This window comes from Periophthalmus magnuspinnatus, chromosome 22 (assembly GCF_009829125.3).
Source record: "Periophthalmus magnuspinnatus isolate fPerMag1 chromosome 22, fPerMag1.2.pri, whole genome shotgun sequence".
Taxonomy (NCBI): Eukaryota; Metazoa; Chordata; class Actinopteri; order Gobiiformes; family Gobiidae; genus Periophthalmus; species Periophthalmus magnuspinnatus.
In genome coordinates, this window is record NC_047147.1 from 6,015,133 (window position 1) to 6,031,708 (window position 16,576).

A 16,576-nucleotide genomic window follows, 5' to 3' on the forward strand; every position below is an offset into this window, starting at 1 on the left:
ACACTTTTCTCACACAGGCATTAACATTTTCTCATATTTCCCTTTTGTTTAATTAATTAATAGCGACTCACGTGTATTTCACAGTTCCTCTGACCGTGCGTCTTCATCCTGGCGCCGCTCTGCTGTAATGTCGATTGAACATTTATGTAAATTTAGCTGAACACATTCTGTACTGTGCGTGTAGAATTGCACTGAAAAAACCTGCGAAACGGCGAGATCGAGAAGGGTGAACTGCGATATAGAGTCGTCCAGGTAGTTTATTTCGTGGCCATTGGGCGTATTTTAGTCTATACTGTCTAATACTTGATGGTTCGAATCCTGCTCTCGACATAAACATCATTGGTAGAGAAACCCACAGATTGGCGGCACGTTTCCATGAATGAATGTGAATGTTGATGAATGTTGCCATTGTGTCCTTAGCAAGACATTTAACCCACCTCGTTCCCGGTTTCTGTGTACACTGGTGTATTAATGTGTGAATACTTGTTCTGATACAGCTCAACATCAGTCTAAAGCTGTTCAGGAAAGGGTCATTTCTGTCCTGTGAATGTGACTTTTTTTAGTATCAATACCTGCTCAAATAATCTAGTTTTGATACTAGTGTTAGTAGAGTGTATTAGTATCAATTCACGGTCTAGATTTTGATGACGTCATATATTCAGATGGAGGGCAGGTGTCATTATAACTCTATGGGAAATTCATTGCTAATGAAAGAAATAACTGCACTGAAAATGGACCAATGCGAAACCAAATTGTAATTGTTTTAAACTGGGTCAACATCCATCCATCCATTTTGTTCCGCTTATCCGGGTCGTGGGGGTCAACACATTTACCATATTAATCGTATGGCTAAAAGTATTAACCGACTAGAACTACGGCTTTCTAGATAAGTAAAGCCACCATTTTTAAAGCTATTCTGGAAAAAAAAAATCACCTTAGTTTGTTTATTCTGACAGAGAAAACATTGATCTTTGCACCAGTTTTTGTTTCATGTCCATAGACCTACAGGTTGTTGGAGCAAATTCTGCTGGACCTTCATGCTGTCGAATGAAAAATGGCTATTCCAGAGTTTGTGAGGGGCCCCTCCGTTCTCTGGGCCCCGAGTAAACTGCACCCTTTACCCCCTCCAACGCGACGCCCCTGCATAAACCCAGTAATTCCAGATATATAAACCATATAACATAACATTTAGACAATCTAATTTAGTGACAAACCCTATTTTGTACAGCAATGACCCATAATTGTTCTGACTTGTCCTCCTCTGCTTCACTTTTAGCATACTGGGTCAAAAGACAAACATTAAAAGGTTGGCATACAGGCATATTTTAAAAGGCCATTATGAAATACCTTAACTAATCAATCATGTAGACACAATGCATACGTCCCCCTTATGTTCGACCTTTCTCTTCCTGGGTCTCCACAGCAAATCATCTGCTTCCTGGTGTGCTGTGATCTGCATTTTAATTTAGCATACGCTTTCTGCAATAACGGCACAGTAAGTATGCTACAGTGACCCCTTGTGGTGACATTTATAGTCATATTTACAATTCTCGGGCAGAAGTGGCGGATCAGTGGATGGTGGCTCAGTTCGGTCACCAATCGAAATGGTGAAGAGAGAGGAGAGGTTTAATCCAAGCTCCTGCAAACACATATTGTTTTGTCATTGGGCAAGACACTTAACTGTGCAGCCACATTTTAATCATTCTACCCCAGAGCAGAAAAGTTGTGTACATCTGGAAAAGAATCACAAGTCTCAAGAATGTAATTTTCAATCATAACGTCATCGGTTTTAATTATATGAGCAATTGTTACGACGTAAGGACATATTTAAGAAGGACACAAGAGAACAGGAGGACGTGTCTGGGGCGAGGGAAGTCTGGGAGTCCCTGCTCAGACTGCTGTCCCCATGACTCGGCCCCGGATAAGCGGAAGAAAATGGATGGACTGGAAAACAGAGTTAAGAAAAAAAAACCCGTATCAAACCCCGTGCCCCCCCCCCCCCCCCCCCCCCCCCAAAAAAAAAAAAAAAAATAAATAAATAAGAAAGGAAAAATACCATGGTGAGCCGGCCAACGTAAAATAAGGATGGTGCGCTGGACAGGCCGACCATATACAGAGCCGTAGGAGCTGCCAGTGCACCGCTGTCCCTACGCTAACGAAAAAAACAACCCATAAACTTCCCCTACACAAAATAAAGAACAAAAACAAGACGTCCGGACTTACCAGGGCAAACAAAAAAGTTTAGCTAACAAAAGCTGCGGACTCGGCATGGAGAGACCAGCAGGGGGCAGCGCCGGACCCAGAGTGTGCGGCGTAACGTGCCCGCTCTGGTGCATGGGAGCCTGGCGCATGGTGTCGGTTTCTGTTCTGTTGCATGAAGAACAGGCTCAGAGGCACAGGGATCGTTCTGTAGATCTTTATTGTCGGTTATGGCAATACTGTTGGGTCTAACAGAGTCTAACAAAGTCAGTCTCACAGAGTCCCACGATCTCACAGAGTCCAACGATCTCACTGAGTCTGAAGAAGGTGAGCTTGCACCAATGTTTTATATTACTCGAGCAGTGGGAGTTAACATGCATTGAGATAAGAAATTTAAAGCGCAATCAAACAATGTCACTGAATCAGGAAGTCAAACGATGTGATCAGTGGTCTATAATACCTAGAGTGCATGGAAAACAGAACATTTTACATTATTATAAGAAAGTAAGCAATATTGCATTTATATATTGTCCACAGGAGCCTGATGGAGACCGACGGAGAGCGGTGAGCAGATAGAGGAGCGAGTATGTTGGGCTCACACTATTTAAAGGTTCTGGGACGAAGACCAAAAAAATATACTTGCAAAAATTCTCAACTAACTACTAGCTAACTTAAACTAACACAAATATACAGGAAAAAATAGGAATGACTTAAAACTGGGAAAATGTAAGAAACTGAGAAACACGGGGGGAAAAAAAGGTGCCTGATGCTTACAGCAATAGTAAATCATTTGGGATCTGCATATTCTAGTGTCAAGGCAGCGCTAAGGTTAAGGTATACTGTAATGTCTTCGGAGACATATTTGTCCTCTGCATTTCATCCATCCTTCAGCACCGCTGGGGCAACCTGTGCAGCAGCTGGGGACCCATCTCCAGGTCTTAAAATCGGCTTAGTTTTGGACTGCTTTAGCTGAAGGATTTTACCTCCACGTTTTGGTTTGACGGAGGAAACCAAAATGCCCAAAAGAAACGACGACGGGGAGCCATGACGGGGAGCTGGACCTGGAAACCTGCTTGCTGTGAGGCGTGAGTCCAACCGCAAAAATATATTCAAATTTCAAACAGCGGCAGCGTATTCTGAACCCATGAAAAGCATTTGCGCTGCACTTTCCCTCGTTCACTGTACACTCGTATACGTCGAGTGTGTTGTGTAGGAGATAAAGGCTATTGTTGCCAGCTTGTTTCAGACAGCACCTTTCTGCAGGATTAGGCTGGAGTGATGACTGGCAGCGACTTTATTGTGGTTAAAACACCAGCCCGTTCCAAATGTTAAATATAGGCGGCTGTGATTGTGGCAGCCGAACAAATACTAACAAATGGCACCAGTGCTCCAGTGCACAAAGCCGCTTTCCGAGCACACATTTCACTGTTATTTTTATAGTAACGAGGCGTGTTAATATTATTTTTGTATCCTGAAGGCCTTCTCTACCGGATTTCACTAAAACAATGTACAATGGTAATCCCTTTTAATCATTAGGGCCCACTAGAATTGGCTGGTAGGGTAGATTTACAAAGCCTTGCCTGTGCAGCCTGCAGCCAATCACAGCTTTGACATTTTCTGTTTGATTGCTATTATCGCATTGAGCTGGAGTTACATTATGGGAAAATGATGCTATATGGCCCCACACTTCAAGGCTGTGCTTCAAATAATAGACTTAGTGTATATACACTCTTGTGTTGGGGCGATATGACACAATATGAAGAATGTATTTATTTGGAGAGATTACACAGTGCATTTCAAGTACAAGGTGGGAAAATGCACTTCTGTGTTGGTTTAAAAAGTCCATATAAGGCTGTTTAAATATCCATGTGTTTTCAGTGACGCTACAAATACGACAAGTCAATGTAAGTCGCTTCCAAAGTAGTTTTTTTTGCAGTCATTTTAAACACTTTATTAACATTGTTATGACCCAACGGTAGCTCAAAACATGTTTAAGAAGGAAAAAGGAGTCAAAAGGGTTAAGAAAAGTTAAATAGTTAATTTTAAGTCAGTTTTAATTTACTTTAAAATGCCCCAAACCCCTTACCGTCTCCAGGTCTTAAAATGGGCTTGGTTAGGACGGTTTTTGCTGAAGGATTTTACCTCCATGTTTTGGTTTGACGGAGGAAACCAAAATGCCCAAAAGAAACGACGACAGGGAGCCATGACGGGGAGTTGGTCCTGGAAACCTACTAATTTTAAACACTTTATTAACATTGTTACGACCCAAAGGTGGATGAAAAGATGTTTAAGAAGGACACAGGAGTCAAGTTGAATAGTTTATTTTAAGTTGATTTGAATTTACTTTAAAATGCCCCAAACCCGCTCCCGTGCTCAAAACAAAGTAACAACAGAAAGGTGGAGCTGATGAGCTAAACAAAACAAACAGATGCAACATTACCAACCTAAAACCAAAAAATGTCCCAAAACTAACCGTATCAAACAAAAGGTGAGAACAGGACAACCAGTCTGTCCAGGTCAAACACAAAAAAGGCTAACTACAGCTAACAGGTTTGGTGCAGCCCCGAGCAGCAGTGAGAGCCATGCAGACCGTGCACGACAACAAGTGCGCCCCCCCCAGGTGTGGAGGGCGAGGAGGTGCACAGTGAGCGCGAGCAAGAACGCAAGAGAACGCTCCATGGATAGGCGGCCTGCTTATACTGCGACCAGCCACGCCCCAAACAAGCATAAATATAAAGTGCACATAAGATAATGGAGCAAAGGGGGCGCCAGGAGGTAACAAACATATTAATTACTATAGAATCACTAAGAGATGAGGCCAATTTATTTCTTCTGATCTGAACGGCTAACAATTTTACAGCACAGAACTGCAGTTACTTAAGAATCAATCAATCAATCAAATGCGCAATGTGTAACTTTTCTGGTCAGGGTTCCACCATCTACCTGCTTGTCAGTGTAGAGATGGGATTGCTTTACCTAAAATGTTCTAAAGTATGGCGTTATAGTAAATGTATTGAGGATTTACTCAGCAGGAAACAACACTAGGCTAATTAACATGATTTATTTTGTGTTTATTCTTTTACAGTTCTATTGTGCAGGGTTATCTCTCCACAGATCTGGCATGTAATGTGGTCTGGAGGCATGTAGATAAGTTCAATGAGGGTTTTTTTTCTCTTTTTTTGTCAGACAGGAGCGTTTGTTTACTGCTTTACATGTTTGGGATACTTTCTATAGCCTTCCTCAGAATGCTGGTGTAGGGATGTGTCTTGTAGGCTGTTTTACTTGGTTTCTGACGCCTTTTCCAGGGCTGCGTCCCGTGTGTGGTAAGTCGTACGCTCCCTCGTGTTGTTTTCCGCGCGGATGAACCTGGCATTGTTCCAGTCCATGATGTGGTTTTGTCTCACAATGGTCAGAGGTGGCTGATTTCAGAATTTCCTGCTGAAAGGAACAAATACTGTCGCTGGATTAGAGATGCAAACGAGGACCAAGGAGGATAAATCATGACGAGGGAGTGTGTCTGACAGTAGGGGGCGTACGCTTCACCTATGTCTGACCTAGAAGACATATCACTACTAAAACATGTGAAGCAGGTAAACAAACTCTCCTGTCTGACAAAAAGAATCGCTAATTTTAAAACAATACCTTCTCCATATGAGACAAACAGAAAGTTCCATTTTGCATCTTTAATAGATTCTGGCTTAGACCCTGGTTTATTCTTCACTGATAAAATGACGGCAGAATCTATACATTAGTTAGTAAAGAAAAAAGTTTGTGAAAGCTGAGGTGGCTTATATTTCTTTTCCAAGTGAACTCCTCATGTATATTTATGTTTGCAAAGTTTGTTTGGTGTGTTCCAATGATTTGCAATTTCACCCCTATTTGCTTCCATAAATTACATAGTGCACCTTAATATCCGTAAGACTCTCTTGTGGTTAACTCAAGTACATAAGTGGAATTAATGCAACATCAAGTGGTCGCAGTTAGCGAGTAATGTATTTTTACACTCCATTTTAGCATTTAATTCCTTCTTATGGCCAAACTTGGAGTACTTGGATGTTATGGTGCAGAGTCTTCAAAGCTTTGTATCACCTTATCTTTTCACAGCCACGTTTACGGCTCCATCTCTCCGCTCCAATCGCTCTCATTTCCCTCTTCCATTAAGAGAACCAAGCCTGTTTACAACCGGCTCTTATTATGGCACTCACGTCTTTCCTTTTGGTGTAATTCGGCTGTTGTGCTCGGCGCAAGAATCTCCAAATAAACGCCAGATAGCCTCAGTGTGTATGTAATTGTGAAAGATTCTCAGGACGTGGAGGCATCTGTAATTGTTTGGTGCAAATAGAAAGGCAACAGCATCGAAAGCAGCTGCAGATCGTCATTGTTCAGATAATTTGACAAAGATTTATTTTTGCTAACATTTTTGGTGTTTACAGGCTCAGACTTGGGCAGTTTGTCTATAAATATTTAAAGATTCACTAGTCAGACTTTAAACCAGACTGGTGGATTTGACATAAACTTGCTGTTTCTTGTACCTCTGGCTTTCCACATGCAAGATTCAAAAAGGCTAACCCACTGTAATCATTTATTAACAACAGTGTTCCATTACAATTCCCAGTAGTTTATTTTCTCTGCTTGAAATCCAGATTTTGTGGATTCTTCAGTAAATTTTTCATCAGTTGGAACAATTTATGCTTTTTGAAAATAGTAAATTTGATCAGATGTGGATAACATGGCACGGAATATATTTGTGGTTCACTTTTGCCTACAGAACTTCAGTATCAAAATCAACTTTATTTAAGCAAATGGGCTGGTGAAATTAGCTTTTTGTACAGAATTTAAATATAAACCAAATGGTTTAAAGGACACTACAATGTCATAATTTGTACTGGCATTTGAACATGCTCCAAGAACCTTTAATTTCAGGAGTTAGAACTTAAAATAATGACTCTATAGAACCACGCTTTTTCATATTTTTCAGCAGTAGCGCTTTCATACTGGGATCTGGCGTTAGCGCATCATCTACTGGCAGCAGAGGGAACCACCATGCCCCAACTAATGCTAATGTAAGCATTTAATGACAGAAATGCTTTGAACCACTCTGACAATGATTTATGAACTTAAAAACAGCACAGGGTCTCTATCTATGACGTCACAATCCTGAGAAAATTGAAACTAAGTATTTTCTGAGGCTCCGAGGCAAATGACCTTGTAAAAAAAACATTACTGATACAAGCAGGAATGGAGCTAAGCACAACTTAAGATGGGTTTTTGATGAGTCATAGCATTTATGCATAATGTGTCCTTTGAAAATAGTCAAAATGCAATGAGAAGTTGTAGAAATTCATGAAAAAAAGAGTATATGATAGGCCCAAGAATGTCCATTTACTACTTGTTTTCCAGACCCCCAAGTTGTGAATGTTCTTTCTCAGCTCCTATATCCCCAAAAGTTTCTGTCTCTGCTTTAATCCTATAGATATAATACAGATAAGGCACATGAAAGAGCCTGATTTACATACAAATTCTCCCGGCGCCTCGGGGTCTGGTTCAGTTTTGATCTGCTCTCATCACATCACATAGTATATTCTATTGAGTGTATGAATCCTTCGACAATCAATGTCCAATATGGCCTCCCGCCGCCCCTGTGCACCGCTGCTCTTCCTCCATCTTTGTTTCAATAATATCTCACTTATAAGTCACTTCTCATTCACCCAGCGCTGACTTCCTGACTCCCCATTGAGTTCAAACAGCCAGCCCCAGCGCCCTCCCATCTCCCAGTAGGATAAATACATACTCCGCATTAATTCATCCATGTCTCCCCAGACTTCAGTAGAGCACTTTTTACTCTGCTCTTAAGGGACTGAAGGACTTTGGCGGAGGGGCCGCTCTGTTTACTTTGTACTCCCGGGTGGGATATTTCCATTTGAATAAATGTGTGCGTCGCATGCAGCTGGGGAGGAATGTCTCATCTTCAGACACGTAGCTCTGGTTTTCTATGCAAACCGAGTGCCAGGTGTACTATACAATGTGTCTGTGAAATTTAAAGTTTATGGGAGTACATGTTTAAATATTCCACATAGGTTACACCGCAAAAAGTTTTAATACAAAGGTGAGATATTAAGAAACTGTATCAATTTGCAGAGAAACTTGGGTAAAGTGCTGGTCCAGGTTCAGCAGAATGAGGTCAGCTGACACCTGAATATACTGAATGACCAGGTTATTCCATCAGTGGATTTTTTCTTCCCTGATGACACGGGCATATTCCAAGATGACAATGCCAGGATTCATCAGGCTCAAATTGTGACAGAGTGGATCAGGAGCATGAGACATCATTTTCACACATGGGTTGTCCACCACAGAGTCCAGACCTTAACCCCATTGAGAATCTTTGGGATGTGCTGGAGAAGTTTTGTGCAGCGTCAGACTCGACCATCATCAATGCAACATCTTGGTGGAAAATTAATGCAACACTGGATGGAAATAAATGTTGTGACGCTGCAGAAGCAAAATCGAAACAATGCCACTTATCGAATCAAAGCTAAAGGCGGAACAACGAAACATTAGAGTGTGTAACCTTTTTTTTTTTGGCCAGGCAGTGTCTTTCTTCGTGTTAGATTTCGGTTTATCTTGGGTTGCTCTATTTATCTGCAAAGTTTCACACTTTTATGATGAAAAAAACATTGAAAATACCAGAGAGCACCATCAAGCCATCTTGTTATTTAGATTCTTAGCAACTTCCCGTACCTTGAGTGAACCTCTAACTGTGTGCCATTTTTCATGAGTTTTTGAGCATTTTTAGGCCTTGAAAACAGCAATTCATTTGAACTCATCCATGGGCCATAATTACAACCCATCTTTGCAACCAAGGAATAATTTATTTTGCTGTTTCGCTCACTATATCTCTCTGTTGAACCACAAATTGCTAATCTCTTCCTGTAATATGCAAAAGCGTGGGATATGCATGCAAGAAGATGTCCATCAGCTTCAATCTGCTAAAACAACTCCTGCCCAAGTTTAAACTCGGCATCCAAGAGCCACACCCCCTCTCTTCCACCTTGCCTGGAGCGCTGATAGGATGAAAAATGAATGCTTCCCCAAAGGAAAAAGGGAGAGGGCTGGTCCATCTGTGAGCTGCGTTCAAGGACAATACTGTTATCCATTTTGGAACAGTATGAAACAAGCCAGTATGTTGAGAAGAGCTTTATTGGAGATGCAGGCCTGTGGATGGACTGTGAATGCTACTGTTGCGTTGCCAGACCCAACTGCGATGTGGCAGATTAGAGGAGGATCATTGACTCCTTGTTTGTAGTCGCGCCACTCTCTTTTTCTCGCCGATAATGAACTTATGTGAAGGATCGTTTTGGTTCAGTGTTGTTGTGGGTAGCGCTGGTAGCCGGAGTCCTGTTGCTCACATAAAAGCGGAGTGTAAAAATATGTTTGTGGATTATTCAGCCTTGGAAAAATCATTTGAGGCTACGTATTTTCATTTTGGATTTTGGTGCCTTTTCAAATCCTCCTCCCCGTCACGTTTCGATTATTATTTTTACGTTAGATGACACACTTCTGCCAAATAAGGAGTTTTTGTAACTAGGGTGGTCCAACATTTATCTGTTGCTGCTGATATCTGGTACTTTACCCATAATAATAGTTTAATATTAATGAAAACACGCAAGTTGGAGTGAATTTGTAATTAAGTTTTTTGTTCAGCTAATTAGCACTGATCTATACCGCTCATCCCTGTTTGCAATTTCTGTCTCACTGGCAGCAGGTGAATATGGACCAGTGGATTCACTCTGCCACTGCATCCAACAGATCAGTGTGTGGAGGCAAAACAACTTTCTCCAGCTGAACTCAGACAAGACTCAAGTCAAAATCTTTGGGTCACAGAAAGATAGAGAAAGTGTCAGCCGTCACCTCCAGTCTCCAACTTCAACTTCAAATCAGGCTCGACATTTTGGGGTAATAATGGACTCAGACTTGAACTTTAACAGCCACATCAAAACAATAAGATCTGCAGCTTTTTGACACCTAAAAAACATGGCAAAAATTCAAGATTTACTGTCAAAATCAGACTTGGGGAGATTTATCCATGCATTTGTCTCCAGTAGATTAGACGACTGTAACGTCCTGCTCACTGGCCTCTCCAAACGAGCCTTAACACAGAACAGTACATCCAGAACACTGCTGCTCGGGTCCTGACTAGAACCAGGAAGTACTTCACACATGTGTCCAGTGGCTCAGGTCTGTGGCTCCTGTGGCTCAGAATAGACTTTAAAGCAGCTCTGTGTGAACAAGTCTCTCCATGGACCAGCACCAAAGAACATTTATGACATATGAACCATCTCACACTCTGAGGACTTCAGGGACCGGCCTCCTGCTGGTCCCAGAGTCAGGACTAAACATGAGGAATCAGTGTTTCAGTTTTATGCAGCTAAAACCTGGAACAGTCTTCTAGTCTTCTACTTTGACAATATTTAAATCCAGTTCTCAAAACAGTTCTATTTATCTGTGCTTTTCATTCTGCACTTTTCTGTTTTAATGTAAATTTTATGATGATTATTTGTGATTATTTATGTTTTTATTTGTGTGATTTTAATGTTTTTCTTATTCTGCAAAGCACTTTGAATTACTTTGTGTACGAATTGTGCTGTACAAATACACTGGCCTTGCCTTGGAATGAAACCTCTCCAGCATAAACACAACTGGTCTAAAAAAAAGTCAATGTTTACAAATTTGAACTGTTTTTGCGGCTAGTTTGGTTTGTTAGAAAAAACTGTCAGAGGTGGTAATAATAAAGTAATTATTTCCTTGCTAAAAAGTAGTCTGGAAAGTTTTTATGCCTGTAGGTGCAACGAATGTGAAGAAAGTGAGAACCAAACTAATTTCCAGAAACTTTCCTTTGAAGAAAGTTTATATTTCAGACAAATTAAGTTAAGATACAACAACAATTTTTATTTATTTTTAGTTTTTTGCTTTGGAAAAAAATTCAAATTCAAGCAGATTAACTCTCAGGTCGTTCTGCTCCCGGTTTGATCCTGGTTTAGTCCTGATGTAGACTTGGTTTGGTCCTGTTTCAGTCTTTGTTTAGTTCTTGTCTCTTCGAGGTTTAGTTCTGGGTTCAGTCCCAAAACGAAGCAACTTTGAGCCTCTGGAAAAGAACTGTATAAGACAGATGCATTGTTATTATACCTTCGCTGACCCTTATCTATCTTTCTCTCCACAGAACCAGTTCCACTTGCAGATGTCCGCCCGCGTCCCCCCGTCCACTCTCGGGAGCCTGCTGTTGGCCGTCCTGCAGGGAGGGGAGGAGGAGCGGGACCGCAGCGGATGGGGAGGTGCAGCTGTGGTGTGCGCGGGTTGGGAGGAAGGCGGAGAGGGCGTACTGTCCCACCTCCAGATGCACAGCGGCACCAACTGGCACCTGTGGGACATCGTCGACCTCACCCACATCACGGGCGACGGGGAGAGACGCGGAGAGGCCAGCGAGGAGACCCGCGAGGACCAGAGGGAAGAGGAAGCGCTAAGGATACTTTCGAGTCGTCTCCTTCGCTCCCAGTCTCCCATCTCCTCCGTCCTCCTACTCGGATCTGACCCCGAGTGTTTGTCGTCAGTTTTACGCGCCGCCCAACGTCTTTCGCCCACTCTGCCGGCGCTGCAGTGGATCATGGGATACCCTATGTCCCCGGATGCGCTACACACTCTCGGAGGTCCTCTGGGACTTTTGGCCTACGGGGAGGTGGGACGTAAGCCGCTAAGTTTCTACATAAGGGACGCTCTGCATTTGTTGAGTCGGGCTGTTACCGCGGCGACGATGGTGAGGCCGGACCTGGCGCTGGTCCAGAGCATGGTCAGCTGCTACGACAAACTCAGCCGACCCGACAGACCTTCCTCAGGACCCTATCTGGCCAGGTATGCACACGCTAACACAAATCACCTATGGGAGTTTAGCTGGTCGATGACTTGGAACATTTTGAAGCGCTGTTGCCCATTATGTAACTTTAGTCAGTACAATGTGTTTTGCAGAGGATTAGTTATCAAAAACAAATAGGTTTCAATTAAAAATACTGTATCCCGCTTTAAACCATGAGCAAAGAACGTATTTTAACTAGGGCAGTGGTGACGTAGCTCAGTTGGTTCAGTGCTTATCCATTTATCCGAAGGTTGGCAGTTCAAATCCCGCTCTCGACCAAACATCATCGGTAGAGCGGTTCCAGCACCCACAGATGAATGCTGCTGTTGTGTCCTTGGGCAAGACACTGTCAAGAAAACTCTGTTCTCGACGCGCTGTTTACCAAAAAGACTCAAGACAAGTATTAGACTTTTCTCTGCTCTAATCGGAGGGAAGAAAGCGCACAAACGAAGAGCTTCGCATCTTTGCTTCCTAAGTGCCTTTCTCTGGCTTTTTTCTTTTCATAGCGGTCTTTTATCTGGACTGATGACGCATTCTCTCTACACACGACACACATTTCTTTAACACATGACACTTATTTAAGACATCATTAAGACGTATGATTTCAACAAATGACTTAACCCAAACATCTCCTGTTTTTAATTTCTGCTACACAGGGTTCTTTGTTTTCATCGCACCATGTCGATAACATACACAAAATATAAGCATACAGTTTATTAATGATAAAATATAAGCATAATTTTATTCACAGACACTTAAGCCACCTCACCCTTATTATCTGCATTTACTTTTGTGTGGGTGAGTGGTTCCTTAATGTAAAGCGCTTTGAGTTCCTTGAAGGTGGAAAAGCGCTCATTTTCCCCTTTTACCAACTGTAAGCTCCGCCCACATAGCCCCTTGTCTCACTCAAATAGGAGACACAGATAGTTCTTTCTACATGATTCTCATTGTATTTTGATTGGGCAAAATGAGTCCTGGTATTTGCCTTTACTCAATACAATGTTTCATAAAATACACAGCCAATATACTCAAGTCTCGTTTTCTTTCTGAAACAGCTGATTACACATTGCACTTGATTGCGTAAAGTGCTTTTGCCTCAACTCAAAATAATAAATGTCTGGGACAGGACCTTGTCACGATTGTGCAGCATGCTTTTCAATAAAATTATCAAGGGTCGTCCATTAAGTTGATTTTGTTTTTATCCAATTACATCATTAGTAATAACCTTTAAGCACATGCACTAATTACATGATTAGTCCAGATTAGTTACTCAGGTGAAACTCATTTATTGCACCTTCATGGGCAGAGGTGAAAACAGCAGTATGACAGCTGTAGTATGATTATTACTCAAACCAGGAGTGATTGTATTGGTCATTTGGTTTATTTATTTTTTATTAAAGGTCTATATTGCAGAAAAATTGACTCTCATGAGGTTTAAATCATGTTATAATGTTGTTACCTCCTCAAAAACAGACCCAGAGATGTCTTTTCTTTGATTCACACATAGCTCAAAAGCTCAAAAATGCTCTGTTCCACCTTGTGATGTCACGAAGTGGTAGTTTTCAAGCTCCTTTTACATTCTTGTTTAGTCGAGATTGGCAATTCCAGGGCTGAAATTATCCAAATGATTCTACTGAAGGTGTATGGAGTTTAAAAACACATTGGAGCACCTCCGTATTACCAGATGACATCACAAGGTGGAACAGAGTTGTGTGTTAAACATGGATGAAGGAAACAGCATTATAACACAGATAAAAATGGCGTAATGTGGTTCCTTTAAGTCAGGGGTGTCCAAACTTTTTTCATGAAGGGCCGCATATAAAATCACAGACAAAGCCGAGGGCCGACTGAGGGCCATAGACTGGTCGCCAATACAGTGAATACTTCAAATGTGTGTTATTATTACAAGTTAGACTGAACCGCTAGACCTTTATTCACGCTTACATCCTCAATGGGACACATTAAATATTTGATAAGGGCTTGTTAAAGCAGATTTTCAGAAATATACAGTAAAAAGTACTGTTTAAAGAAATACAGGCTAATTCACCTGGAAGCTTGAGGGCCAAGAAAAATTGGTCTGAGGGCCGCATTTGGCCCCCGGGCCGCAGTTTGGACATGCCTGCTTTAAGTAATCCCTATGTTTTTTCCCTGGCAAATCCACATAAATGTCACAAACGCAATCAAACACACGACATGTTTTATCCTTTTTAATTAGAGTACTGGACATTTCTTCTTTATTACTTCTGGAACATTTTTGATTGCTGTATTTCTGCGACACTGTAATTATAAAATTATAAATAGTGTTTATATTGAACTTACAAGGCACCCAAACATAGCCGCGAGTACAATTCTGCTCATAATTACTTCTTTTATCCAAACTTTTTACGACTCCTGGCTATTCAGTACAATGTTTGCACAATGTCCCAAATGACTGCACTAAAAACGCCAATTAAAATGTCCCTCTCGCGCCGTCCAAAGCCATTTAGCGCTGGGGCGGGGTCAGAATGATATTTTTGGGAACGTTTTTAGTATAAGTTGCTGCGGTGGTCTGCCCTTGCTTGTCCTCGTCTCTGCCGGGTGGCTCCTTCTCAGTCCCGCTGTCACACTGAGGGACAGGAGGAGGTCTTTATGGCAGACGGATACAGGGACATCCCAGAGTTTAGCCTGGTTTTATTGCTACGGCAACAACTTGTACGTCTGCAGAGAAGCATAAAAATATATCTGTGCATTAAAAAAAATCTGTCGAGGGAAGTTACAGCTCGTAGTTACTGTTATATTAGTTATTAGGAGTGGTTTTCGTTCAACAGGAAGACACATATCAGGTTTGTATTTTAACTGATTGATGTTTATGTTTGACTAATCCTATATTGTCCTGGATTTGAGGCGTAAGTGCTAAAGGGCGGTGGTACTAGTATGTTATGCAATTGCTACCGGGCCACGCAAAAACAGTAAATTATTTATCAGCCACCGCATCTTCTCCGACGTAACTTTCGCCCGTCCCTCATGACGCGCTAATAAGCTCGTCTGTAGATATATAATGAAAATCCTGATGGGAAATCGCCACAGAAATCCATTTGATATAACGGTGAGTTTATTATATCTGTGCTGGATCTGCTCTCGTCTCCGCGATGACGTATCACGTGTAACACATCAGACACGACGCTCAAAAGTAGAGCCACAAGTGAGTGAAAATGAGACAAAAACAAAAGTCTTTGGAGAGATTTTTTGCAAAGAGGAAAAGGCCAAAAGAGGAGCCAGAAGAGGAGCCAGAAGAGGAGCCAGAAGAGGAGCCAGAAGAGGAGCCAGAAGAGGAGCCTACGACCTCCAAGAAAAAAAAAAGCTAAACAGACAACACCAGGAGTCCTACTTAAAATATGGGTTCGTCGCTACAGATGAGTCTCACGCGCCGAGTCCACTCTGCGTAATATGCGGGAAAAGCGAACGAGGCAACGAAACCTTCAAATCTGCTTTGGCACATGGAGACTAAGCACCTGGGATTAAAAGATAAACCTTTTTTTAATTTTTTTTTTTAAGAGAAACAAACGTAAACAAGAAGGAGAAAAGAAAAAAGCGCAGTACTCCCTCTGATTCAGCGGTAAAGTGAGTTGTATTTTTTTATGCACTTATTTTTTCCATATTTATCTGCCATGCATAGAAGACCGGTCCATGAAAATAAAACCTATATTATTCCGGTCCATGGTGCAAAAAAGGCTGGGGACTTCTGATATAGGGTTTAAAATGTTAAAGATGTACTATGTAACTTTTCTGGTGGTAGATCCATTGCATTCCTGTTTTCATGGAGATGCGACTGGTTAAACTGTAATGTTCAACAGTATGGCACTAAATGTCTATCTATCTTGCAAATTACTGTACAGGGGATTTTATTGTTCAAAAGTAACATTACAAAAAAAACACACATTCTTACTGTAAGCATGTTTACTTCCAGGGACACACCGATCCAGCCATTTTAGGTCTGATTCCATTTTCTATAGTACAGCTTTAAGTATCTGCCAATACCTGAGATCAACCGATACCCAAGACTGAAAACAGCATTTATTTCCTTCAAACAAAATTGTCGTAACGTTTGGGGGATCAAAGATAAAGACTTGGGATAAAAGTTTGACAGAGTTTATTACAAACAAGGAAATGTGAATATTGGTTGACGGAGCAGGTAATAGAGAGCTGACGTCTTCAAACCGGTCATAGGAAGCTGGGTCGGAGGCTGAGGTGTTTGTACGGGTCGTGGAGAGCTGGGGCGGAGGCTGAGGTGCAGGGTGGGTCCAAGAAGTGGGATCACGGAGGATACATTGATAAATAAACCGGAGGATGATATAACGATCTGGCGGAGTGTGTAGACTCCTCAGCCTCTTTGTATTCTAGAGGTGGAGGCTTGATTGCTCATGGGCTGCAGGTGTGTAGTGGGCGGTGCCAAAGTCTCCGCCCAGCTCCAGACACAGACGGGAGTCGAGA

At 41.8% G+C, this 16,576-nt stretch overlaps 1 protein-coding gene across 1 annotated transcript in view; it reads left to right on the plus strand.

Moving 5' to 3' along the window:
• Positions 1-16,576, plus strand: part of LOC117391076 (glutamate receptor ionotropic, NMDA 3B-like) — a 262,458-nt gene that overhangs the window by 136,154 nt on the left and 109,728 nt on the right. The window contains exon 2 of the mRNA XM_033988892.2: positions 11,420-12,105. Coding sequence (XP_033844783.1) covers positions 11,420-12,105 — 686 coding nt within the window. The remainder of the gene's footprint in view (positions 1-11,419; positions 12,106-16,576) is intronic.